Here is a 26,467-nt window from a genome sequence, read left to right as displayed (position 1 = left end):
CTGTCGTGAGGGAAGGACTCATAGGCGTTGCGGCAGAGCCTGTGAGACTGCACCCATTCTTCGTCACGGGCATGGAGTCCATTGTTAGCTCAGCTCGGGTTAAATCAAGCAAAAGAGGAGAGACGAAAATGTGGGCCAGGATCGCGCGTCACGTGGGTGTCACGCTCACAACATTTTTTTTTTTTATGTCTGCGACTTTTTGCTTTTTCGTTTCTCGCTGCCACACGACAGACTCCGAAGCAGCCAGCGCCAGACAATTTGAAAAATATACATCTGCACGTATCTGGAACTTTGCAAAAGCCAGTTTAATAATGCTCTTCCCAATTCGGTGAAATTGTCCTTGGATACTTTGATTATCACCAAGAAAAGAAAAGGGGGGGGAGGACACCTATCCCTAGTGAACCCAGTGCAACAGCCCCTATTCGAAAACGTGCTAGCAAAGAGGAAGCCACAACCGGGAATGAGAGTATCTAGAGTACATCCCTCACTTCTAGACTCAGCGGTTTGCGTCTTGCATCCCTGATCGATGCAGGGATGTTTGATCCTCCCTTCTTTTTCAAACTGCCCATTATCTAGACTCGAGTTGGGCTTGCCCCAGCTGAATCCAGCTTGTGGCCCAGACAGTAACATCCCGTTGGTGCTATTCCGATAAAGATCTCGGGGCATATTCTCCTCAACCGAGTTGTAGCGGAATCTGAAGCCGAGTCGTTTTGTGTGTGAATACGGACGTATAAAAGCACGGCGTACATTTACGAGATCTAAACTCTATGCAGCACAGCTTAAATATAATATGATATTATGTTTCTTCTAGCAGTGTCGCGACACTAAGCACGACACTATTATCGACAGGCCAAGGGTGGAGGGTTAGTACAAAATTATATATATAAAGATCACTCCTTTGGCTCAACTATTTTCTTCTTATCCCTTAGCGAGTTGTAATGTTCACCTAGTCCATACGAGTGCTTATAATACCCCAACTGCAACTCGGGCTCCTGCTCCTCTTCACTTTCGTTGATCTTGAGAGACGGGGCCCCCGCCATGTGGATGGTGACGCAGCAATGGAATATCCTCGCCAACGCCAACACTTCCATATCGGACCCCCACATTGCCGTTGTTCTTAGTTCCAGGCAGTAGTTATCGACGTCCCGCACTTTGCATGTGGTTTCGTCAAACAAAAACGGGACAAAGTCGTCCTGGTTCGCCAAGATGTGGTCGCTGGCCAAGTCGCGCAACTCTTGGATCGATCGTTGGATGTGGTGTCGTTCCCGGAGCTGGTCTTCAATCGCGGCGAATAAACAGTGTCCATCGGGTTTGATCTCGTGTAGTTCCAAGTTGTGTAGCAGGAGGAGCTGGTTCATCGAGTCGATTTCGATTTGTCGATAGTCGGTTGTGTTTAGTGCTTCCTCGCGGGCCTCCCGCTGCATCTTTTCAATCTCGGCCTTGCGCTTGTCTAGTCTTTCCTTCTGTCGGTTTCGCCTCTTGCAGGGAGCAGCATGTGATGCCTCGTTCGATGTGTCCAGTGGTGTCTCCGGTGCTAGGGACATTTCTGCTAGTAGCTGCTCGGGAGAGACACCATCGTCGTTTTCTTCGCCACCAACGTCGTCGCTTTCATTCAACATTGCTAGCTCTGCAGCATGCCGTTTCTTTAGACTAGCATCCAACTCCTGGCATTTCTCAAGCACGCTCTTTCTGTTCTTCTTTGTCGCTTGTTTCTTCAACCCTGTGATTGTCGCGATCAAGTCCTTGTTCTCCTTCTTGTGACGTTGGATCAACTCCTCCATGGTTGTGTTCCTTGAGCTGAGTCTGATGAGAAGGCACCTTTTGTGTTGTGAATAGAGAAAATTTTTCACCTTGGATTGTAACACTTGATGGTGGATGGCTCTGGAATTTTTCTTTTTTCTTTTTTTTTTTTTTTGCGTCAACATGGTGAGAAAAAAAATGTCAGCGTTGATGAAATGGCGCACTAAGACGCAATTTTTGAGTTGCACTTGAAAGGGGTCAACCAATTGATCCAGTTTACGTAAATTTGGTTGCGGAACGGTTGTATCACTTAGAGGCTTGGTGACTTTAGTGTTTAGAGACCTTTAGATCACTCCACTCCAGTTGATAACAACGTTTGGCTCTACGCGCGGACACCAACGTGGTCTGTTCAAAGCCTCGGCATATTCACAACCACGGCACGCTTTGTTGTGCGCAAAGGATGTTTCGAATGGCTTATTGTGTGTGGGCTCCTTCGAGGTAAACACCGCAGCCGAGAATGTTGCATTATTTTGTGGGATCTGGTTGCGGGAGCTTCGCAACCAACGGCAAAGTTTCTGCGAAAGAGCAATCCCGGTGATGTGGTGGCATATTCCTTGGAAGCCGTGCTTGAGCTGCCAGTGGAAAAACCAAGTGTCAAACTTCCGTGCTAGCAAACGTACATCTTGATAAAAAAGGGGGCGATAGCTCAACTCAGGTGTTTCAATTTTCACTTCTTTGTTTCGTTGTGCCTCCACAATATATCAGTTTCTGTCTGCTGTTCTTGTTCTCTGCGGTTAGTTCTCTCTGGTGCCAACTAAAATCAGAACTTTTCTCACATCTTGAACTTATGAGCTTTTGCTGTATTGCGCGGCACAAAAAGGACTCCGAGCTGGCTTCTGTTTTCTACGCAATACAGCAAAGCGTCTTTTCAACTCCTCTAGGAAGCAAGACGGAGTGGTTAAGAGAGAAAGCAGTGGACTGTTAAAGGCCCCTGCGTTGTGCTCTAGAGGCAGTCGACTTTGGAAAGTTTACACTGGCTCTATACCTGCAATAACTGTCAGTTCTGCTCTCCTTTCCTTTGGTGGACACGGACATGGCGTTGGAAGGTTAGTAGTTTCCACGTGATGCACGCTAGGTTATCTATAAATGTTTTAGCGTGTAGCAGCTCCACTATTGGTTGATTGTTCCCGGGAGGGCGCGATCTGCACTTGTTCAAACCAGACAGCAATCATTCCGTCTGGCTAGACTCGAGGGGGGAGGGAGAACGGGAGCTACTGCTTCAGGATAAACTTTTACCAGGGGGGCAGTAAAGCCTTGCTTGTGTTCTTTTTTTCAGTTCAGCTCCAGCCAGGGATAAGGAGGTCAAGATGACCACGTTTTATATGACAGAGTCCACGCTAGATGGTGCTCTCCGGCGTGTGTGAGAGGGAGGTAAGCGGGATTTACCCCTCGAGACACATCCGTAAACAGACCACCTTATCGGTTTTTCGGGTTCGTCTTTGAGATTGTTTCTGATGCAGTCAATGAAGCAGCGTTTTAGCTTTCCTCTAAAGAGAACACCAGGTTCCAGAAAAAAATAGAGTCAAACGTTGTTGTTTTGGTGATTGAAGGATAAGGATCACTAAAATTGCAAGATCAGGCGATGAAAAATACACCAGTTCGGTAGCTCTTGTACTTGTAGAGATTTGCCTTAGCTGGGCGCAATTTGTGGTTGCACACAATGCAAATCCATGTCTTTATCACAAAAGCACCTCCTCGAAAGGAGAGCATGGAACACTGTGATACAGTAATGAAGCTCAACCAAGCTCATCTCATCGACCCCATGAGAATTTTTTTTTGCAGCACACAAATGCGTGAAAAAACCGGTGGGTGGAAAGGGACACAGAGAGCATCAGTTCAGCCGGATGCATGTGGTCTGCACTGACAACTACCGAGCTTTGTCAGTTCGACCGTGCGAACAATTGACCGAATTGAAGACACCAAAGTCTAATAAAGTTTACATGTCTGGCCATTGTAGATCTTTGGCTTTTTGCAAAACCCCAAACCTTGCGGATCTCACCTTTATGGGTGTTCCAACTATCCTATCCAAAATTAAAACTCTATAATCGGCAAAGGCAGAGAGTAAGTTAAACTTTACCCGATTCTGCTGATTGGTTGACCGATTGGTTGACTGAGTGCAACTCTAGCAGCAGCAGCAGGCGTTGCGCAATTGGGCTCAAAGATCGTCACCGCGATGCCATCAGGCGGAGTGAGACGCTTCTCCTCCCCCCTTGAACGTACCTAGCCGCTTGTCAAGCCTCCCGGTGCGAGATTAGGCAGAAGAGTCGCCCGCGGGAGATCGTCACCAGTTTTTTTTTTTTCTTTTTTTTTTTTTCTTACCTTTTAGCTCTTCGTGCCCACCACGAGATACGCGCGGCCCTAAATCTCTTCGTTATTAATAGTAGCTGCTTTGAGGTTGGACATTAGGGTTCGAGACTTGGGTTTTTATACTGTCGGGACTGGTTGAGACAGAGGCAGCTGGCTTGGTGCCTGGAATACAGGCTGCACCGGTACAGTAGACTACAACGAAAGCACCAATGAACCACCACCGCTACTCGATAGCCGAGAGAAAATAAATGCAACAAGATTCTTTTTTCAACAGCTCATTTGCACACTCCAGCGGTTGTAATACAAAGGAGATTGCAAAAAAAAATCTTGGACAAAAAAAGAAGAAGCGAGGAGAAGAGCGAGCAGGAGTGGGGGAGGGAGGAAATAGGGGCAACGACACTGAAACCAAGAGCCCGCACAGTTAGCGTCACAATCACTGCGTTTCAGACTATACACAGACAGTGAGATCGATGGAGACTAAAATATGTTGACAGAGTGCCACTTGGGCCCATGTGGTGTGCCGTTTTCTAGAAGCAAAGATGGTCTTTAGTGCTTAAACCATTGGGAGGAGTTCTGGTGATGGTTGTGGTGTTGGCGGATCAACACTTGGTTTCCAAATGTGGGGTCTTTATTTTGTAAGTATAGTCGGTGCGGTTTCATTGACTGAGACAGAAGATCACTATTGTCGAGAATGAAAAAAAAAATAGTGTCTATTTCCGCCACCAGCATTGCGTGGGCTTTATATTTCTTGCTCTCACACGAACCCAGCTCAGGCAGCGGTTGTCTCTCCTGCGGTTTCATAATTTGCAGAACCGTTTGGCAAAAATTATGTCTCGATTGGGAGAGCCAGAAGTGGGTGCATTGTGGTACGAAGTATTTCAATGCCAGGAGATACGCTGGAAAATCTCACTGGCAACACCCGGTGAGTCTGAGCTCCCAATTTAACATTCCCGCATTTTTCCCTCTTCCCCCCCTGGAGTTTCAGCATGGAAGTGTCAGTGTTCCTCCGCTCCCCCTTCTGCCTTGTCCCGCTGAACAATGTAGAGAAAATAGCCCAAAGCTATAACGCACCCACTCTGTGACTTTAATTGGTTCGAAAGCAGACTCGGAACCACAAAGGAGATCGTTAGAGCTACCAACCACCAGACACAACGGGGGAGATTATAACAAGACACTAAGCTTTTCTTTTAGGGCTTTGACAGAGCAGATTTTCTATTTTCGGTTTTCGTTTTTTGATTTTCGATGTGTGGTTTTTGATTGAAGCTTTCCACTGTTGCTGGTTTCAAACAAGAACAATCTCGTTTCTTTGGGAGGCCTTTGTCCAGGTACGTTTAAACGCTCCTTTTTTGCTAAATTGCATTTTTGCAATTGTAGTGGTGGTAAAGGCACGTATGCCCAAAGTAGCTAAAATGTGAAAATGGACAACCCACTCCTTTGAGCAGCACGACACGTGCGAGGACTCTTTACACTAGAACAAGAGGATTTGGTGTAGAATTCAAGCTCGTGATGGGGCTCTTCACCTTGAGCTTGCTCACGGTGATGCCAAGGGTGATAGCGCTGGTGCTTATACTCGACAGACTTACGAGACTGTCGGCGCCTTCTTTGGTGGTTGATGGCATTGTAGTGTGGTTGTGTCGTGTTGTGTCGTGTGGTGTCGTGTCGTGTCCCCCCACGGTTTTGTAACTAATGTCGTCGGTGTCTTTGTGACTTGTGTCATGTTTAATTGTATGTGGTTATCTCTCTGTGTCTATCTGGTAGTCAAGTAGTAATATCTGGTGGATGCACTGTCGCTTAATTGGACTCTCTGGCATTATGCAGTAGCAGCTAATAATATTATTAGTAACGAACTGTTAACAAGAACAGATCTTTTTTTTTATTCTTAATTTTTAATTAATGCTAAATTTTTCAAGGAGGGTGAGCTTCATACAAGAGAACATAATGGCAGTAGGCAGAGTACATATTCAACATCTAGCATATATATTTCCACCACTTTTTCCCAACTTTTGCAACTTCTCCAACCCTTTTTCTTCACTTTCTACACTTCAAACCTCAACACACACCCCCGCTCTTGTCTTGCTGATAGACTGTGTGACACTTGACGCTAAGTTGCCATCCTCATAGAGAATCACTTTCATCGCTATCGGACGCTTCATTCTTCTACGGGCCTGGTCTATTTAGTTCCACTTGCTATAACATTCCCATCCCCCCCCTGCTATTCCTTGCTTGAGGTCAGATTCAGTTGTCAAACAGTTTGGTTCTTCAAAGTAGCTTTAACTAGTTCTCCACCAAGAAGAATATTCAATCTCGCTCGCTCACCGCTGCTGGAAAGAGATTTGCTTTGACATCTGACTCTCATCCGTTGAAGTTTCATTGTCAACTACAAAAACAACTATTCCATCACTAGGGTTTCTATTTTCGATCGCTAGGCTTGTACAGTGTTGGACTCACGGAACGCTATTCCCACACTACTGCTGCCTCACATTTCCAGGTCTTTCTTCAACACCGTTTCAACTTTTTTTCTTTGTAGCGTCACGGATTCACGACGCAACACCTTTACATTTGCATACCATTTGTACGTCTCCCTTTGCTAGTAACTGGTTACTACTGGAGATCCGTTGAACTTGAACTTTGATAGTCTTGGTTAAAGTCGCAAAAAAAAAAGAAAATACCAGTGTCGCATTTTCTTTCCAGACACTGTCCCTTTTTTTTTTTTTTTACAACCAAGTCAAGTTCCCCACAATTTTTCTTTTTTGACAACCACATTTTTTACATCAAAAAAGTGGTTTTTCCCACCGTGTGTGTTTTATTCGCCTTTGCTTTGTATTTGTCGAGATAGAATAAGGTCCCACCATGGCTACTAACAACTCCCCGGACGCTTTCCACCAGCAGAGGTTGGTGCAAGCACAAAATAAAGCTAATAACCCGTTTTTGCAGCAGTTGGAGCAAAAATGCCACAATGACAGTGTTGCTGAATACCACATTGACGTCTTGGAGCACTTGTTCACCGCAGAGATCCAGACGTTGCCTACGTTGGGGTTGATTGAGCAGCAGCCAGAGATCAAGTTGAGCATGAGACCGTTGTTGCTTGATTTTTTGTTCGAAGTTGGCAACATTCTCAACTTGTCGAGATCCACGTTCCCACTTGCAGTTAGCTTGATTGACCGTTACTGCTCAACACGAATCGTCAAGAAGCAACACTACCAGTTGTTGGGGTTGACGTCGTTGTGGATCAGCTGCAAGAACTTGGACTCCAAGTTTAAAATACCCACCTTGAGCGACTTGAGAAAGATCTGTGTTGATAGCTACACCAAGGAGTTGTTTATTGAGATGGAGAAGCACATCTTGAAGTCGTTGGAGTGGGTGGTCAATGCGCCCACCTACGACGCGTTTGTCGATAGCTTTCTCAGCCTCTTGACGTCCGGTAGTGACTCCCAGGCCATGATTATCAAGCACAACATCCAAAAGATCAAGGTGACTGCGTATTACCTTGGCGAGTTGTTCCAGTTTTACCCCAACATTTACTTTGACTACTCGTCGTCGAGAATCGCCATTTTGGCCATCATGTCGGCCATCTCGTTGCTGAAGCTCCCCATCAACTTGATGACGATTTTACATTTCTACAACAATGTGCTAGCAGTGTCAACCTCCCCACAGCACTTTCCACGCTTGGTGCTAGTGATTGAGGATTTCCAAACAGTGTTTCAGAATATCAAGTTCCTCGCTATCCCCAACAGCTTGCAACAGAAATATTTAATGAACTGCCGCCGCACCAACCCCAACGGCACCAGTGATGGCAACCGCAACGGCGCACTTGCTGCCAACAGAGCCGTTCCACCAAAGACGCCAAAAGTTTCCATGCCTTTGACCCCGGGGCCAAGTCCCGAAGAGCGAATTGATAGAAAAAGACGGGAAACTTTGGACCAGCCTCTGCTTGGGGGGAACAACGCGCCCGGTCCGAAAAGAATGAAGAGTAATGATACCACCACCTCAGGAGCCCCTCATAGAATATAGCACGAATATATGACTTCTAATGAAAAAAGAGAAAAAAAAAAGTGAATAAATAAATACAGCGTGATAAAAAAAAAAAAGAAACAGAGGTGAACTCCAGGCTTTCTCTTGCGTTTCCCCTATATTGTGATTGTTCCGAGAGAAAACCGTTTTTGTGTATCTTGTCATAATCCGTGCAGCGTAGAGATCTACGGTTGAGGGTGGAAGGAATTCCTGTGCCCCTATCTCGTTGAGGAAGGGGAAGAAACTAACAAACTTGGTGCCGCATCCTTGACGTGACACTTGAACTCTCTCAACTACACGTGCGACTACGCTGGTGGTGCTGGCCGTGGTAATAGTGGTCCAAATTGAAGTGGATCGATAACCCACCACGGGCGCAATCTTTTGCAATCATTTGACAGCACATGGTAGCGCAGGCTCCGCGCTATTGTGCACTGTTGCAACGCGATCTAAAAGCAAAGAGTGGAATTGGTGAGATCACTTTTTCTTTTATTGTCACTTTATCGCTGAGGGAGTACATTGAAAGACGAGCGTAAAATGTTTGAAGCCAAGTTAAACATCGCCTTCCGGTGACGGCAGTGCTTCACGACGCCCGTTCACCCTGTGCTCTAACAACCCTCCAAACTGTAAAACAAAACGGGTGAAACATTTCATCCAGCGGAGCCAAAAGGAAACAAGAAAATTACTACCCGGGTTTGTTGTTTGGCACTTTATCTTGAAACGGAGTAGCAAATGTACAACCCTAGGGGAAGCCACATTTGGCTAATTGTGAAACTTGTCTGGCTTTAGTCTCTGACCATTAGGGAGACTAGCGCTTAGTTGAGCTGACTAAACTCAAAATCCAACAAAGACAGTCCAGGTTAGGCGCATCTGACTGAAAAAGAAGGACAACTTGTCCTTTGTTACAGGGTGGAACGCGGGAAGGGGGGAAGGAGTCTGCAGTATATTGGTCGAGAAGGGCGTGCCGACCGCGGTAGACGCGACGCGTGAGAAAGGAGGTCCATCGGGTTTGGATGTGTCCCACTCTAGCAACGGAGATTAGGTTAGACACAAGGTGTAACGTGTAAGGTATCCCGGTTGCCTCCATGTGGTTTCAACTCGCTTGCTCAGCCTTGGAGATGTCAACTCCGATGATGACTCTTACTCTCCCTTGTTGACCGTCTGGGCTTAACATCGTCTACTGTTCACCCTAGACTTTTCCAACATTTCTCCCTTTTTATTTTCCGCACTAATGGCTGCAATTGTCAAATGGACATTGTTCTGCGAGACAATAGTAAGGTTAGATATAACCTCGTTTATCTTCACTTTAAAATTAGCTTCCTCTTGGAACGGACACTTGCTGTGCAAGGGGGGAGGGTTGAAGCACAGGAGCCCACCTGCAAAGAGCTGCCCTTGAAAAAAAAAAAAAACGTTTGTCTTGTTCATTGGGGACCCAGGTGGACTGATTCTTATGCTGGTTAGTAGCGCCTGGATCGAAAACGTTTACTTCACATGAGGGACAAGTTACACGGCCCCCTCCCCCATTTCCGGCCCGTGTAGGAGAAGGAGACGGTGTATCTTTGGGCAAGTTGAAGAGAGTTTTTTGTCCAGCTCCTCAACTCCGGCCACCTTTATTATCCCCTCTGTGGTGACGTTAAGGCTGACATGAGCGTCTTTGTTTCCCTTGCATTGCGTTTTTTCGCAAATCGTGGAATGTTCAGCATCCCACGGTGTGAGTCTCGAAACAAATTCTGCTTACACAAAGGCTGGACGTCCAAGCGCAAGCCGAGGAGACGAGGGACTAATCACCCAATTGGGTATAGTGGGCAAACCTGTTCTGTTTTGTTCTTCGCAGGGATATTTCTGGAGGTTTTTGTGGTTTCGCCATGGCTTGGTGAGTCTGGCTCGCCAGATGGAGTCCGAGCGGAAAGAAAAAAAGGTTAACCTATTAACCGGCCCGGCCATTGATAAAAAAATAGAACCAATTCTTTTTTTGTAAGTTGGTCAAATCTGAATCCGATTCAATGTTTCATATACTTCGTTCGACGAGCATTGCGTTGTCTCAGATTCGCGACAGTCCTCAACATACGCTGGCAAGAACGGTAGATATTGATTCCCCTACGCTGCAGCAACTTGATTGCTATCTCAGCCGTTGAGCAAGGCTGCAGAATTGAACAGTCTCCTCGGGACAGGGGGCGGCCGAGGGAGCATTACGCAAAGCTGACGAGGCCTTTCGCCTTCATCTTTGCCTTTTCTTGGCCTACATTGTTTGAAAGCACTCGCTGCTATAACCTTTCATTAACACCTGCCTCGTCTGTTCTGGAAGGTGGAAAAAAAAAACTAGTGTGGAGCTCTGTTTGATACGAACAAAGAAAAAACTTTAGCTTTTCTATCGCAGACAAAAAAAACCACACGCCTGTTTTCTGTCTTGAATATCTTCAGACACTAAACACTCGGGTTGCGACATTGGAGACAATAAATAAATCAAACGATGATAACCAGACGCGGGGATGCCACAGCGATAGTGAACTAAGGGATAACTAAGCTTTTGCTGATCCACTGCAGCTGGTAAAAAAAAAAACAAGCTGAAACAGGTTATGTCCCCGGCTCCGCGAAAGAAGCAAAAGACGGGGGTGAACGACTACAATGGATGGGCTGTTCCCGCTGGCGATGTGCAAGTTCCCACGCTCGATGCAGATGATACTACCCCCAAACAGTTTTTCGACCTATACATCAGCTCGAGAAAGCCGGTGAAACTCACGAGTCGAGAAGGGTTGGTCCCGCTAACAAAGTTCAAACTTGACCGTCTCTATGAGACTTTACAGTATGGAGACGAGGAAGATGAGTTGCAAGTCGAGCGATTGCACAGTGGTGGGTTCGGCTCGGGACAGAAGCGGGTCAAGATGAAGTTGAGCGAGTTGATGGACAAGTTGAAACTGGGCGATGGCGATTACTATTTGACAACGCAGTATAAAGAGAGTGGTGACCTCGAGGTGGATCCCGTGGAGCAACCAGACGAGGAAGACGAAGAAGACGAGGAAGAGGAAGAAGAACAAGAGGTGGACCATTTTGCGGAGACTTTATCATTCGATATCAACAATCTTCGGGATGACTTTGATGAGGGGGAAGATGAAGAAGGGGGTGACACGATTGCGATGGACCAGGACGAGGCGGTTGAACGAGTATCGGAACTCTACCAACGACCCTTGTCTAATCTTGCCCAGTCTGACATACTACCGCTTCACCCAAAGATAGTTCCAACATTGATCCCACAGCAGATCAATCTATGGATGGGCAAGACTCAAAAGTCAGGCAACTACAAAGTAGATTTGACAACCCCATTGACTGACCTAGACAAACAGATACCGTCAAATGGCTCTAGTTCAGGTCTACACCACGACCATGCCGATAACTTGTACATATTGGTGCAAGGACGGAAACGATTTACAATCTTTAGTCCCGCGGATGCAAAGAAATTGTACACTTGGGGCAACATTGCGAGAGTCTATGGCAACGGCGTCATTGACTACAAGAGAGATGCAAATGCACCGGAGTGGATGAGTATTAGAGACGACGGCGCAATTGAAGAAGACGTCTTGCGCTGGCAACAGGGACACAATGGTGATGGACAAGACGAGTTGCTGGTGGAGAACACCAGAGTGGATCTGACACACCTGCTCGATGGAGAATCGCTCGATCCGCCTAGTTTTTCCAAAATCCCGCCCGCGCTACTCCATCTTGACGAAATGGATGAAGCCACCAGACAACACGTGGAGGCATTTGCCCTGGAGCACTTTCCTGGTGTACTACAGTTGAACAAGATGACCGTTTGGCTAGAACAAGGCGAGATGCTATACCTACCTGCCGGCTGGTTCCACGAGGTTTCGAGCTTTGGCGTGGAGGATAACCACGCTGCCGGGGCAGATGTACATATTGCGCTAAACTATTGGTTTATTCCTCCAAACAAAAACGAGTTTGAGGATCCGTATAGAGACGACTATTGGCGAGAAGATTGGCAAGTCACCCTACAAGCGCTCGGGTTATTGAAAAGTGGCGGCGACGAGCACGAAGATGCCAAGGATTGAGTACTGTAAATAGGCCCAGAGGTAAGAGACTCTAACGGAGCCACCTGCCGTTGGTTGCAAAAGTATGTAAACGCGCAACATCTGATTGCTGCGAAAAATAAGAAAATGATACCCTCGCATTTCATATAAGAGGGCTATAGCCCGGTTCCCGGGCCACTCCACGGGAATAGGGGCCGCTGGAGTTCTACCTAGATTAGCACCGAGGAGGAAAGAGCCATACATGCAGATAGAATTGATTGGAGATACTGACGTGCTTTGTCTACTTTAACCACGCGCCAGTAGCAGTTATGACACTACACCAGAGTTTAGATTGCGCCATTGGCTTAGGGGTTCATCGCCCTGGGTTTTGGCTCTACACCTCTATGTCAAGACGGCGCGGTAGTTAGAAGTAAAAGAGGGGGTGACATTTACGAGTTAATTACGTGTTGGTTTCTGAACTATTGCTTAAGATGCGCTATTTGTTGTTGAGACGGCGGTGTGGAAGCGTTTCACCAACCAAACTCATTTCTCCCGGTTATTGATTATCCGCAGTCGAACCGCTTCTCGTTGAATAAGACAGCAAGCAACGTCTAGAAAGATTGCCTTTGCGAGCGATAAGCGAGATGTCGCCGTTGGTGGTGGTGGGGGTGTAAGGCCAGAGAGAGATGGATTATTATTACGCGCAAGGCAGTGGCGGGAACACTTTCTGTGTATAGGGAATAATAGAACAGAGAAGGTAGTGGTTAAACCCGTGCCAGAGCGACTTCTGATTGGATCGATAGATGGAAACAACACCCACTGCACGCTGTATAGGGGAAAGGCAACAAGTGTTGATGCGAGATTGCTCCCTGTTTTCCCAATTAGGCACTCGAGGGTTTCACACAAGTCTCTCAAGTTTCTGAGACCCGAGACCGGATCAATCGATGGAGGACCTGGATCTATTTGTTCAATAGGACTTGCTGAAAGGACTTGTCTTACATTCGTGAAGGACTTTCGATTGCGTTTCACTGGCGCCTATGAGTTTCTCCTTTCACATACTAAAGTGCGCCATTTCTACTTCCCCTGCAGCACGTTGTAAATGGAAGAAAAAAAAAACACTTGTGTAGCATCAACAGGTTCTGATTGGTACCGAGGTAGCATGTGCTCCGGCCACCTCCGCCCTTAGATCCTACCCCTGTCTCTTACCTATAGACTGCAAAGGCTATGAGGAAGGGCGGGAAAGCACCACCTGGGGGGACCCAGCTACAGGGAAGTGGAAACAGCCCATGCTAACAGACTCGGTAGGCCTCGCACTGGTATAATGTGGCATCTGATTGAGAAAATAGGAGTCGCTCTTGGAAGCTGAATTTGACCCCCGGACACGACCTTCTCTTCCCCCCCCCCCCCAATCTCAGTTTTGAAAATTTCGTAGTAATTTATTTCACACAATCAATCGATACGATCCTCCTGATGCAACAGGAATATTGGATATTTTAATATAATCCAAGCACCATCCCCTGCATCTTCCCTCCCACCCTTTAGTTTTTCAGTTTATCCTCTTTATATACACCCAGTGCTGCCACGACCAACACTTTTTTCAACCTAGGGCTATCGCGTCACGTTTGTAACACCCTGGAACCCACAAACACTCCATAGTCCAGAACACATATTCATATCCACACGCTCACTAGAAACAAGTATTTCACTATCACTTGTTCCCTACTCCCACAGATTACTTTTGATTATCAACTTTTGTTCCATACACCCACAGAAAAAAGAATCGCTATTGATATGAACTGCTAAATCAGGTCTTGCAAAGTTACACTGTTTACACCGTCCGTATCATTTGATGACATTTTACTCCTATACGACTTTTTATATCTAGAACTTGTCTTTATCTACTTTCATATACTCAGCAGGGAGAAACTGTACATTATCAGGTTCAATTTTTATTTTATTTTTTGTTTTTTTTTTTTTTCATATATCAAATCATAGATCCATTTCAATTTTGTTTCAGATACTATTGGTTACAGTTTTGCAATCTACCAGACAAGTTATAGCAAGAGTGGTCAAATATGGCATTAACTGAAAGACGTCCGTTGGAGTTACACGGGATGGCCAGTGCTGCCTCGCCCACGTTCAACCCAAACACTTTGGGTGTCGCTAAAAAGAACAGAACCAAGAGCTTGCCCTTGCATCCGACGGAAAAAGTTGCATTAGAGAGGGCAAAGAACCAAGACAACGGTGACGACGATGCCATCGGTGCGAGCTCGGAGGAAGAGAGCCAGGACTCGGATGAGGAGGAAGAGGAAGACGAACACGAGGCAGAGAGTGAGCCCGGTCGAAATTACTCGATTAGCGGGGACTTGGCCAAGATGGATATCGGCAAGGAACAGCAATCTTCTAGAAGCACTAGCCCCGAGTCCGTTTTGGAAACGCAACCAGACTCGACTAGAGAGTCGACTCCGCCTACTTCAACATCGAGTCCTCCCTCATCCAACGACTCGTCAGTTGCAACCGCAGCTGCAAAGAAGATCAAAAAGCCAAAGCCAATTTCTAGAGCACCCATTGCCACTGGCATCTCAACGGCTATCCCCGTTACCGGTGAAAAGCCAGAGCCTATACAAGAAGGCGACGCTTCCTTGGAAGACGATGTCCTCTTTAACATCTTTCTCATTCTTTTCAAAGAGGATCCAGAAGGGCAAGGTTTAACCGTGAAACAGGTCTGCGACATCTTGCGCGAAAAGAAACCCGAAATGGCTAGTCTTTCAACAAAGACCTCCAATTTGGTCAGCGCCAAGCTCAACGCGTACATCAAGAGAATCGAAAAGGGCGACACTAGTTTAAAGTATGCCATTTCCAGAGACTGGGCCGACGCGTCGCCAAAGAGAATGGTTTATGTCTACCGTGGGATCCTTGCGTCCGGGTTCGAACACGTTGCCAAGACCCTATTAGCGGAGGTTAAAAAGGGGGAGCAGCACAGTCAAGAGTACAAAGATGAAGACGTGTCGGAGGAAACAGCAACACCCACAACCACAACCACGGCCTCCACTCCCAACAGGCAACCTCAAGATCCCGCAGCTGAAGACGAGTCGCTACTTACCGCCAAACAGGCCAGCTTGGCTAAACCAAGAAGACAAACAATGTTTGACTTGGGCATCACCAGACACTCCTTTTTCGAGTCCAGTTCCTCTGCGTTTGAAAAGCACCACTTGAATGTGCCCTACTCGTCAGCACCAGTCACTGCCGCCTTGAATCGCACTGCCACCACCACTACAACCACAGGGGAAGACGACTTCACCGGCTCGGACCATGAAATGGACGAGTTTGACCTTGTCTTTGATGACGAATCAGACAGGGATGACGATGACGACGAGACCATCGAAACTGTGCGCAAAAACGGGAAGCGGTCCAAGTCAATGTCCTACTTGTTGGTTAAAAAGCCCAAGTTTGTCACTGCTGCTGCTGCTGCTCCGCGCGCATCTCGTGCTCCAAGCATGCACAGTGCCAACGCCGCGGCTGCTGCGGCTGAGTTGCATGCCGCGGCATTGCGTGCCGGTAACCACGGCCACGAGGCAAACAACCACAAATGGTTAAACGTCATCCGTTCCGGGTTTTTATCTCTCGACATTGGTGCTCCTGAAGATACCGACATTGACTCATTCTTTGCTTAAACATTTCAGTTTTCAAGTTTTTTTGCGCAAAATTGTTAGAAAAGAAGAAAAAAATATATTGTATAGTTATAACGTATAATGACTTTTTATTGTTTGTACTGGAAAGGGCAGAAGTTATGTCATGTAGTACTTTGGGCCGTCGCCGCCTTCAGGCACGGTCCAGTTGATATCCTGAGAGGGGACCTTGATGTCGCAAGTTTTGCAGTGGATGCAGTTTTGCGAGTTGATTTTGAACTCGACTCCCAAGCGGTTGGAGTCGCTTTCCACATACTCGTAGACTCCAGCTGGGCAGAACCGTTGCTCCACACCTTGGTAACGGGGCCAGCTGAGCTCGGCGTGTTTGTGCAAGTCCTGGTCTGGAACGCGAAGATGGCAGGGCTCGTCCTCGCCGTGATAGGTGCCTGTGCGGTCCACCGAGGTCAAGATATCGAAAGTTAGCTCATTGTCTGGTTTCGGATAGTCGATGGGCTTGAAGTTTTGTGCGGGCTGGGTTGCCTCGGCGTCGGTGTGGGTATACTGGAGCGTCCAAGGTTCGTGTCCCTGTGTTAGCATTGTCGACAACCCGGAATGGGCCAATCCGCCTAATGTGCCCAAGGGCGAGTTGAAGCTGGGGCGGACGTTGCGGACGGCGTGCAACTCTTTATAGGCCCACGACTCCTTGAATGCGGTTTCGTATTCCTTGAGAGTGACAGGGCGCTGGCTTATGTCCAACTCGAATTGCTCCTCGTCGCCATCATGTGGCACGTCCCTGAGTTTGTGGTAGATAGACTCAGCAGCAACTATTCCCGATTTGATCGCGGTGTGGGTGCCCTTTATCTTTGGCACATTGAGGAACCCCGCTGAACACCCGACGAGGATGCCGCCGGGGAAGTACAACTGCGGGATGCTTTGGTACCCGCCTTCGTTTAGTGCCCTCGCCGCGTAGGAAATGCACTTGCCTCCGCGCAAAGTGTCTGCATAAAACGGGTGGGTTTTCATTTTTTGAAATTCTTGGTAGGGGGAGATGTACGGGTTTGCGTAGTCGAGGCCAATGACGAGCCCCACAGCTACAAGACCGTCGCCAAAGTGGTAGATGAATCCACCCCCATACGCGGCCGAGTCGCGAGTCAACGGATACCCCAACGAGTGCCCCACGTAGCCCAGCTGGAATTTGGACGCGTCAACTTCCCAAACCTCCTTGAGCCCTAAACCGTATGTTTGTGGGGCTGAATCGTGACGAAGTTGGAAGTTGTTGATTATTTGTTTTGACAATGACCCGTGGCACCCTTCCGCAAACACGGTGACTCGTGCGTTGAACTCCATTCCCTTTTCAAAAGTCTCCCTTGGCGCGCCGTTCTTGTCCAACCCCATGTCCTGCGTCGCTACACCCAACACCACATCCTTTGCTTCGTTGTATATGACGTCGCTCACACTGATGCCCGGGTATAGCTCCACGCCCAACTCTTCAGCTTGCTCGCTGAGATACTTCACCACCGTGTTGAGACTAACAATAAAGTTTTTGTCCTTGTTTGCCAACTGCGGAGGTTCAGGCAAGGGCCACGCCGAGTTGCGCGTCAAGTACATCATGTGGTCCGACGTGACTTTGGTCACCATATCCGCCGGCAATGGAACATCGTCACCACCGTCGTCTTTGGTTGGAAATAGTTCGCGGAGCGCTTGCGGCTCAATCACGGCTCCACTCACAATGTGGCTTCCGAAATCAGCCGCTTTCTCCAAGACGATGACTCGCATTTCGCCAGCGCCATGTTCATGGTCTAGCTGCTTTAGCTTTATTGCTGTGGCTAGCCCCGAGGGACCGCCACCGACTATGCACACTTCTACTTGATCCTTGGCTCGTGGCTGATTTAGAATTGCCTGCTGTTCAGTTGTTAGATTCCGAGTGAATGCCCTGGGGAGGGACCTGACCGCCGGTGAGTACGGTCTTCTCGTTGAAGTTGCTCTTAGACGTTTGCATGTCTGGCGTATTAGACTGGGTATCATTGCGTGTGGGGTGTATGCTTGGGGTTTTGGTTCAGCCTTGTACTGGCATATCTGGTGGCTCAATATAGAACTCGAGTTTTTCCAGACTGGTAGCCGTTTTTTTGATCTCATCTCCTGAAGCACTGCATGCAGCGCTGGTCAAATCAAATGAGTCAAATTACTCATAGCCAAAATGGGGTCAGAACTTGTAGAGGATTTGCTTATCATCATGACATTATTAGCCGCGGCTAGCCGCGGGTCGCGGGAGACGTCTGTTCTACTTACTACCACCATATACACTCTAGGACACCCAAATGGTTAGTGCACGAGAAGCGTCCAACTCGTCCATAGCAAGGTTCCAGTCATCGTTTGAGTCCATCACCACGAAATCACCATCTTCGTCTTTATACCGTAGCTTGTTGATCACAAGATGGTCTCTCACGAGCCCACTCGCCGATATCCTCAGGGCTATCTTCAGGTGCAAATCGGCAAATTGGATCTGCGAGCTCACCATTAAACAATCTGCAAGCTCGGCGTTGTTAAAGATTAAGCGTATGCTGACATCCGGCGACGGCAACGTTGGCGCCAATGACACGGGTGTAGTGCTGGAGCTGTTGTTGTAGGATGTTGAGGACGATGTAGATAGACGGGAAAACTCGCCTGATTTTGATCTGTTGCCGTTGCGCATCATCATCATCATCGATTGCGTTGAAGACGAAGAGTGGTGTCGAGTTTCGTTGAACGAGTTGCGCTGCTGGTCACCGGTCAAGGCCTTTGGCGACTCGCCGCCCATGTACTCATAGATGGATGAGTCGTTGGTGTTTGCAGACAGCTGCGAGTCACGTAGTTTACGTGAAATGTGGTTGTTCATCTCACTTGTTTTCAACGATCGTAGGCATTGTTCCCATTGCGCGCGTGCCTCTTCTGACCGGTACTTTAGTGTAAACGAACCGCTTTCCTTCTTGCCAGACCATGCAATCACCAATGTGTACCCATTACTGGAGTGCGGGCTGATGTTGTATATCTCCGAAATGTAGACCCTACCCCGGAGTTCCAACGGTGTGCGATCGTTTTTCCCGTTCAACGATTCAAGCAAGTTTGCCGTTGATTGTGACACTGTCGAGCTCGATTTCTTTCTGCTTCCAAACTTGTTCTTTTTGTCTGGTTTCTCCTTCTCCGTGCCCACTTCCTTGAAAAAGAAGATGATTTTTTCAAAGAGGTAGGCCACGTACTCCTTTTCATTTTCTGCGTCTTTGACTCTGACTATCCCATGATGGAGGAGCTCGCCTTGGTCGCGTAGATTGAATCCTTTCCAGTTATTGACTCTTTCCATCAACTTGCGGAGCACTTCCACATTTTCTGCTCTTCGCTGTGCTTCGTTGACTTGGTTGGCCACCTCCTTCATTGCCGATCTTGCCACGTGCAATTCAGAAGCCTGGGAGTCTGCCGGCTCTCCATTGGACAGTTCGGGTGTGGTTGTTTTGATCAACTCTTTTAAAAGCAATGGATACTTGCACAATCTCTGTATCGGTTTCAAGATGTACGATTGAAGTTCAAACCCAGGGTCAATCAAGCTTGAGGATCTCTTTAAATTTGCATTTTCCTTGTTGATCAAGTCAATTGCCGTAAGCTGTCCAATTGTCCACGGCACGTAGGCTCTGAATGGACCAAGACTTGCGTGGATAAAGACCGAGCCGATTCTTTGGTACTTGACCGGTACATTTATATTGCATTCGAGTCCATTGAGAAATCTTCTTTGGAAGTCGATTATATCGTTCAAGTTGGGGAACAATGTGTGAATTTGCTCCAGCGAGAGCAAGTCCGCTTCGGACAACTGGTTTCTGTAGCTCAACAACAACTCCAAATCTTGCACGTATTTCCTTTCGGTTTCAATGATTTCTCGAAACACTTTGGACCGCTCGTCGGCAATCTGCACATCCAACTTGATGTCGTCTTGCTCCTTTTGTCCGAGTGTTGTTGGCTGCAGGCCGCTATCCAATAGTTTATTGACAAACGAAATGATCTTGAGCAAGTCCTGGGTGCTATCGGAAAACACATTTGATATGGTGAACAACTCGTCTTCTTCAAAAGCAAAGAGCGTTTTCACCGCAACAATGAAATCGTAAACCGACTTTTTGCAAATTCGTAAGTCGTCCGAGCTAACGACAACCAACTGGTTGTCTGTGGAACCCGAGACATGGTTATATATAAGGCACAAGGGAGCACCTTGTTGGAACAACTTCCACAATTGCGTTGCCGGGTCAACACTGATATTCGCGGGTAGCACACCCGCGGTGAATGTTAGCAAGCTTTCATGGATATTTGCAACACCATAGCTATGGCTCGAGCTGCGAGTATTACCGGTGCCGTTACTAGCAGACCTGCTCTGTTGTTGAAGCAAATTGCCACTGCCCATGGAATTCGATGACTGCATGGAAAACCGGTCCAAGCTGGCCACGTTGCCTTCCTGGGCCAAGCTTAGCGACTGCTGATCACACAACTTTTCCGCATTGTTGAATGCGAGGTTCATAAACGGCGTTATTCCCTTGATTGCCAGTAATCTCCGCTTCAAGGCCTCGCATTTGTAGTACAAGTGGTCCTTATAATTGCTAGGTTTGTTGAAATTGTTGATGTTTAACGGACCCGACAGGTTGGTTCTCATGGCCGTGGACTGCAACAAGGGTCCGTTTGTATTAGCCGTGGTGCTTGTGGACGAGGTGGACGAGCTAACCACTGATAAGTTTGAGTTTGTTGAAAATGACCGAAATGGCTGAGGAGGCGTGCGCGAGTCCATTATAGTCGGCAAATAAACTGTGGTTGAACAAGCTAAAGGGGAGACAGAACGAATGAAGAATGTTTGAAGGAATGAATGCTGTGTCAGCCTTGTACTGCCAAATGGATTGAGTGGTTGGTTGTTGATGGAATGTCGTGAAATCTTTTTGGTTGTGGTTTTCTCACTCTCGCCTTTACCTTGGAGTACTCAAAAAACCAATCAAGTATATTAACAGTTGCAACACTAGAGGTGATGAAATGTGAAATGGATGATGATCGGTGAACTCTCGAAGGTGATAGGTGTGTCTGCTACAGCTGGTATGAAAACGAAACAAAATCATCAGCTTGAAGAGACAGCCGCCAAACTCAAATCGTAAAAAGAGTAGAATTTCACCCACCTGGGAGTCTAGTCCGCATGTAGCTTTGCAAGATGCTACACCAACACTTATTCACAAGCGTGGGGAAGCGGAAGGGTAAGAGCAGTACTTATTGCTACTAGGAAACTTGTTCGCATGGAGTAGACCCAGTTGTTTGGCTCTTGCAGTTGATTGTCAAACGCAAGAATTGGTGTAAACCGCGACTTCTACTTACGCTGGCTTCATAAAAAATGTTTACAGCTACTACCCACACCTAGGTAGAATTTCCCCCGGGTCAACATCTGTAAACACGTCTTCGCGTCCTCTCCTTCCTGGTAACCCCGACCTGCTAAAGGGGTGGTCTCTAAGCTATGTCCTGCTAACACGGTTTCAAGTGCCAGTTTCGTCTACAACTTAATTCTGACGTGGCACGCGTCGCGTGGGTGTATCTGGAGGACCTTTGGCGAGCGAAAAAGAGAGTCTGCTGTGGTAACATTTTGAGAACCAAACAGGTTGGTTATTTCCACACCAAAAGAACCAACGTCTATTCGCTCTTTTCTTCATCTCCACAGATTACCCTCGTTATAGTAACCGCCGGTGCTGGGTTTATGACGCTGTAGCTGAACCACGCTTGTTAGACCTTCCAAACCCGTCGAGATGACACATCAGACTGCTTTCCATAGGATCCTATCACGTTCAAAAGGCACTTTCCACGGCTCAAGCTTTTTGGTTTCAACAGACTCCATCAGCTGGATCCACGTTGAGTCCATCTTTATCACCGCGATTGGACAATTGTACTCCACTGACCAGCACGGCAACGATTACTTGCTCCTCCGCGCGCTCCAGTCCTGCTCCATACAAATTATACCGAATGTGCAAAGCTTGCAGTTGCAGCAACTGCAGCAGACCCAGCCACAGCTGCTACACCAACTACACACATCGTCAACTTCCACCTCGTCCGTTTCCACTGCGTCGTCAATCCTACCGACTCGAAAGAACAAAAACAAAAAGAATGGCGGCGACACCAGCACGCCCGAGGAAGACCCGCCCACGGTATTCATCAAAACATTTGCCAACGACAAGTTGTACGTCAAAATCGCGTCAAAGACAAACTTTGGCAACTTGATAGGCACCTTGATTGCCTGGCAGAACTTGAAGCCGGAGGGCTTGGCCAAGAAATGGTATAGCGAAAACAAGCAGGTTGTTCCACCGTCCAAATCTAGTGCCACTCCTTATGAATTGCTAGTATGCCGGTTCAAATTATACGGTCCGTTGCCATACAAGTCAAAGAACTTGAACATCATCCTGGGGCCGAGAGGGCCAATCTACCAACCCAAGATTGACTCAAACTTCAATAGCAGTTTTGATGACTCCGTACTGAACCACGCAAGTGAAAACAACTACTACATCAACGAAGGATGGTTTTACACAATGGGCGCATTGAACTCAAATGGGATATTGAACTTTATAAGCGAGCTAGACGGCACTTTGCTATACTCAATCGATGTAAAGTCGTTATACTCAACTGAGATCCGCGAGATCCACAACTCCATCTTCAACAGCTCCAACGTGTTGTTCTTGGGCCAGTTGAAAGAACTCCGGCTAAATAATACTATCCGTACCACTAGCACTCTAACAGCGGACCAGTTGTTGTTGACCCCGTTTTTATCGCGCGATGGCAAGTGCATTGCCAGTAACCAAAGAGTGTACATTGAGTTTCCCTTGCATATAGATCTCGAAGATTGGTTTGTGGGGCTTAACTATTTTGCCAAGAGAGAGTACATTGGATCATTCAACAGCGAGTCCAAACCGGTCACCACCGCAAATTTGCACCGCACACCAACGGTTTCAGACTTTTCACGCGATCACTTTCGAGTGTCGAAAAACATTTCCGTTGACATCATTGAAGCCAAGTTTGAAACAAGCAGCGTCGATGCGGCAAAGGGGGGCAAGATCTACGCGGAAATCAGAATGTGGGGCTACCCTTGGTCACGGACGGCAATTGTGAATCACACAGTCAACCCGTTCTGGAAAGAGGAGTTTCTGACAAACTTGCCGATATCCACGCAAATGATCCACATTTTGATCAAAACATGCAGCAACCCAAACAATGGACATTCTCCGTCGGATAAGATCATTGGCACTATTTACGTGACGCCCGATATCTTGACAAAGCAAATCAGCACTAGCTCCACCATCATGACCAGCACCAATTCGCCCTCCACCGGAATCAAAGTCAAGTCCATTCCAATCTCGACAAGCTTTAATAGCAACCGCAGTCTCGATATCGTCAGATTGACGATATACGACCCATGCAACATCCCCATTGGCAAACTCTTGCTCCAAGTCCACCTCAAGGAGTTCCACATCCCAAGCAGTCTCCATTTCAAAAGCTTGGAGTTTTTGCTCAAGAACGGACCAATCGATGAACTCGTTCATTTTTTTAATGAAAACGTTGCCGCATCTGAATTTGAGCGCGTCAGTGTCATTTTGCTCGACATTTTCCAGTGCTTGAACCAAGAGGAAAAGTTTTTTAAGGTGTTGATGGAGATATCACTTGCAACACTTGGGGATAAACTCACCAATGGTTCCAAGAACACGTCCCAGAGCAATGTGTTCAACACGCTTTTCCGAGGGTCGTCCATTTTCTCCAAGGCGTTGGAGAGGTACAACATCAGAATCGGACAGGAGTATTTGGAAAAAGTGTTTGGGGACTTCTTTGCAAAGATCAATCGCGAGAAAAAGAATTGTGAAGTGGATCCGCGGTATGTAAGGTTGCAAGAGAAAGCGGCGCGACATGGTTACCCGGAAGGAGACGTGCCTGATCTGCTTGGTGGTAGCAGTGATGAGGAAGACGATTCGGAGGAAGAAGATAGCAATGAGAGGGACGAAAGGGTCAAGCAGATGGTGGAGAATAACTTCCAAAACTTGTACGCCTATGCCGAAGAGCTCTGGCACAAGATCTACATCACATCCAACGACATCCCCCAGCAGATCAAGACGCAATTGAAAAACTTTCGAACCAAGGTGGAGTTGTTTTGCGCGGCAGACGACAATGTCACCAGCTTAAACTGTGTTAGCGCGTTTATTTTCCTCCGTTTCTTCTGCCCGGCAATACTCAACCCGAAACTATTCTATTTAACCAAGAACCACCAGACGGGGGTCACCCAACGCACCTTGACATTGATTGCTAAAGTGTTGTTGAACTTGGCCAACAGACAGGAGTTTAGTCCGCATAAGGAACCGCATCTCGTCAAGATGAATGCATTTTTAAGAGAGCACCAGTCTGAAGTCTACGAGTACTTTGATAGGATAACGGGACGCAAAAACGATTTCAATGAAAAGATTCTTGATCTCAGTCATGAGGTCAAGAGGTTCGACTTGGGGTTGGATGAGACATCGCACGAGTTGCCCACGACGCCGTACCTCATTGACAAGTATTTGCGAATGACAGAGTTGGTGCACATGTTGGACTTCAACACCATTGCAGCGCACAAGATGAATAGTCAACCGAGCTCGCCAATGGCAAGTCCACAACGAAACGTGGGTGCAGCCTCTAAGCCCGGCTCGGCGCAGCCGCTGCCCTTGATTCGCGATAACGCTAGCGACAGTGACCACTCGATAAACCTTGAAGGGATAAACATGGATGGAGATCTCAGCGATGACGCCGTGCAGGAGAAGCTTTACCAAATCGGCTCGCTCGAGTTTGAAAAGCTGGAGTTTTTGAATCTACATGGTGGGAACGAGACTGAAGGGTTTAGCAAATCGCTATACAACGGCAACGAGGAGATTTTTTCGTTTATCAACTCAAAGGTTTCGCTAAAGGATATCCAGATCCAAAGCACAAGGATTATGAACAAGATCCATAAGTTGGAGAGTTACCTCGAGGGGTGTGAGTACCCATCAAACTATCTATCTGTGAAGGAAAACGACTATGTATTGTGGCGTGGGTTCACTAACGACGTATTGAGCAGGGCCTGGTTGGACGTGTCACGAAACATGATCATCTCCTCGGATCTAAACTTACATTGTGCTAGTGGGGGGATCGTCGGGGTTAGCAATGGTGGTGGAAGTGGAGGAGGTGTTGGCGGTGGCAGCAGCATTGGCGCTGGTGTTGGTAATCTTGGCTCCAGTTACAAATCTATAGTCGACGACAACGCGTTGGCGTCGTTGAAGTTGAAGTTTTACGGCGATGTCCATCCTCAGCATAGATCAACATCGTCGATATCTACATTAACAATAGACCGAAATGGGGCTGCACTGCAAAGCGACGATATGGGAAGCGTAAGAGGAGGGAGCAGCGGCAGTATCATGAGTGGACAAAACGGAGGCAGAGTCAAGAGTTCACTTCGCAAATGGCTTTCACGCAAATCAAGCAGCGCAAGTTGACTGATAACGAGGGGCTGTTAGAGTTGTAGTGTTATTTTGTAATAATATGTTTTATGATCACGGGACTGATGAACCGAAGCAGTTGGTAGCGGAGTAGTAACTGCTCAGCTCAGTAGTGTACTTTTCGCACCGTTTTGCAGAAACTAACCACGTTGTCGTCTTTTGTCGCTTTTGGCTGCGGCTAATTAACCGACAAAGGAAGTTTCGACAAGTGGTTAAAGCCGATGGGAGGTGTTTGACGTAACCGGGTTGCACTAAATACATGCTACTGACAGATTGTCAAAGAGCAGGAACAATAGAGCAGCACAGCAATACAGATATCTTCAGGATCACTCGGGGACCACGCTACCTTGCTTAGCCAAATAGGGGCCGGAGATGTTGTTTGGAAGAAACCCTATCCTCAGACCAAGCGAGCGGAACCATGGACCGTGTAGAGATCATGGCAATGTAGTCCAGCCCCAACCCACGCTTTTCCAAACGCTCTTATCACCCAGTTTCAAGCACGAGATGGCGTGGGTGGCGGTGCAAGCAGCTTTTGCAAGAGACACGTGTGTGTTTGATAATGCATCCGAAGCCTCCATACGATTGCTACCCACGTCAGCAATGCGAAACAACGACCATCACGTGACCTACAGAAAAATCTATTTTTGTTGAGTTTCGCTTGGTGTGTGGGCGGGCTGGGCGCGTAGTGGCGGTCTATAACAACATGGTTGCCAACGATGAGAGACCCAAGGCATCAAGTCTGGCCAGGGTGTAGCATTTGGATTCGAGTGACTCCCTATGTGGTGTTTCGTTTTTACGAGATGGACGCTCGGTTTGCCTCTTCTAGGCTGGGCTCCCCCATCGGCTCCAACTCGCTGGTGTTTTCAACAATCCGCTGGCGCAGGGAAAAAAAAAAATGTTTCTTTCTTTTTTGTTGTTGTTGTAGTTTTCATATAAAACATCTCTGTATTCTCAACACTCTCTTTTATTCCCACCACTGCTATAGATAGAGACACACATCCCACGGCACCACCGCATTCTTTGCATCTCATCTGTGTTCAAGATCTCCAGAGCCACACGGGAGAGATCTTCATCGGACATACAGTCACGGGATACCCTACCATTTTAGGCACTTTGGTCTACTTTTTTTTTTTTTCTTTGTTACTGATTTGTTTTCAAATTTCAAACCCCACCATCA

At 47.4% G+C, this 26,467-nt stretch overlaps 7 protein-coding genes across 7 annotated transcripts; 4 read left to right on the top strand and 3 right to left on the bottom strand. All coding sequences in view use genetic code 12, as the record gives it.

Annotated features, from left to right (window-relative positions):
- Positions 1-890: 890 nt before the first annotated feature.
- Positions 891-1,781, bottom strand: LODBEIA_P00400 (uncharacterized protein; the record flags this gene model as incomplete). The annotated part of the gene is made up of 1 exon (XM_066974172.1): positions 891-1,781. One exon carries the CDS (start codon positions 1,779-1,781, stop codon positions 891-893), a length of 891 nt encoding a protein of 296 aa, XP_066826978.1.
- Positions 1,782-6,957: 5,176 nt separating this feature from the next.
- On the top strand, positions 6,958-8,118 carry LODBEIA_P00390 (uncharacterized protein; the record flags this gene model as incomplete). Its single annotated transcript, XM_066974060.1, has 1 exon — positions 6,958-8,118. One exon carries the CDS (start codon positions 6,958-6,960, stop codon positions 8,116-8,118), a length of 1,161 nt encoding a protein of 386 aa, XP_066826977.1.
- A 2,573-nt stretch (positions 8,119-10,691) lies between these two features.
- Positions 10,692-12,179, top strand: LODBEIA_P00380 (uncharacterized protein; the record flags this gene model as incomplete). The annotated part of the gene is made up of 1 exon (XM_066973949.1): positions 10,692-12,179. The coding sequence occupies one exon, from the start codon at positions 10,692-10,694 to the stop codon at positions 12,177-12,179; it is 1,488 nt and encodes a 495-aa protein (XP_066826976.1).
- Positions 12,180-14,212: 2,033 nt separating this feature from the next.
- On the top strand, positions 14,213-15,811 carry LODBEIA_P00370 (uncharacterized protein; the record flags this gene model as incomplete). Its single annotated transcript, XM_066973838.1, has 1 exon — positions 14,213-15,811. The coding sequence occupies one exon, from the start codon at positions 14,213-14,215 to the stop codon at positions 15,809-15,811; it is 1,599 nt and encodes a 532-aa protein (XP_066826975.1).
- A 114-nt stretch (positions 15,812-15,925) lies between these two features.
- On the bottom strand, positions 15,926-17,791 carry LODBEIA_P00360 (uncharacterized protein; the record flags this gene model as incomplete). Its single annotated transcript, XM_066973727.1, has 1 exon — positions 15,926-17,791. The coding sequence occupies one exon, from the start codon at positions 17,789-17,791 to the stop codon at positions 15,926-15,928; it is 1,866 nt and encodes a 621-aa protein (XP_066826974.1).
- Positions 17,792-18,071: 280 nt separating this feature from the next.
- Positions 18,072-20,564, bottom strand: LODBEIA_P00350 (uncharacterized protein; the record flags this gene model as incomplete). Its single annotated transcript, XM_066973616.1, has 1 exon — positions 18,072-20,564. One exon carries the CDS (start codon positions 20,562-20,564, stop codon positions 18,072-18,074), a length of 2,493 nt encoding a protein of 830 aa, XP_066826973.1.
- Positions 20,565-21,555: 991 nt separating this feature from the next.
- Positions 21,556-25,287, top strand: LODBEIA_P00340 (uncharacterized protein; the record flags this gene model as incomplete). The annotated part of the gene is made up of 1 exon (XM_066973505.1): positions 21,556-25,287. One exon carries the CDS (start codon positions 21,556-21,558, stop codon positions 25,285-25,287), a length of 3,732 nt encoding a protein of 1,243 aa, XP_066826972.1.
- Between the last annotated feature and the right edge of the window lie 1,180 nt (positions 25,288-26,467).

The sequence above is a fragment of the Lodderomyces beijingensis genome (assembly GCF_963989305.1).
Source record: "Lodderomyces beijingensis strain CBS 14171 genome assembly, chromosome: 1".
Classification (NCBI taxonomy): domain Eukaryota; kingdom Fungi; phylum Ascomycota; class Pichiomycetes; order Serinales; family Debaryomycetaceae; genus Lodderomyces; species Lodderomyces beijingensis.
Note: the sequence above shows the minus strand (reverse complement) of the source record. Positions and strands in the feature narration are given on the sequence as shown.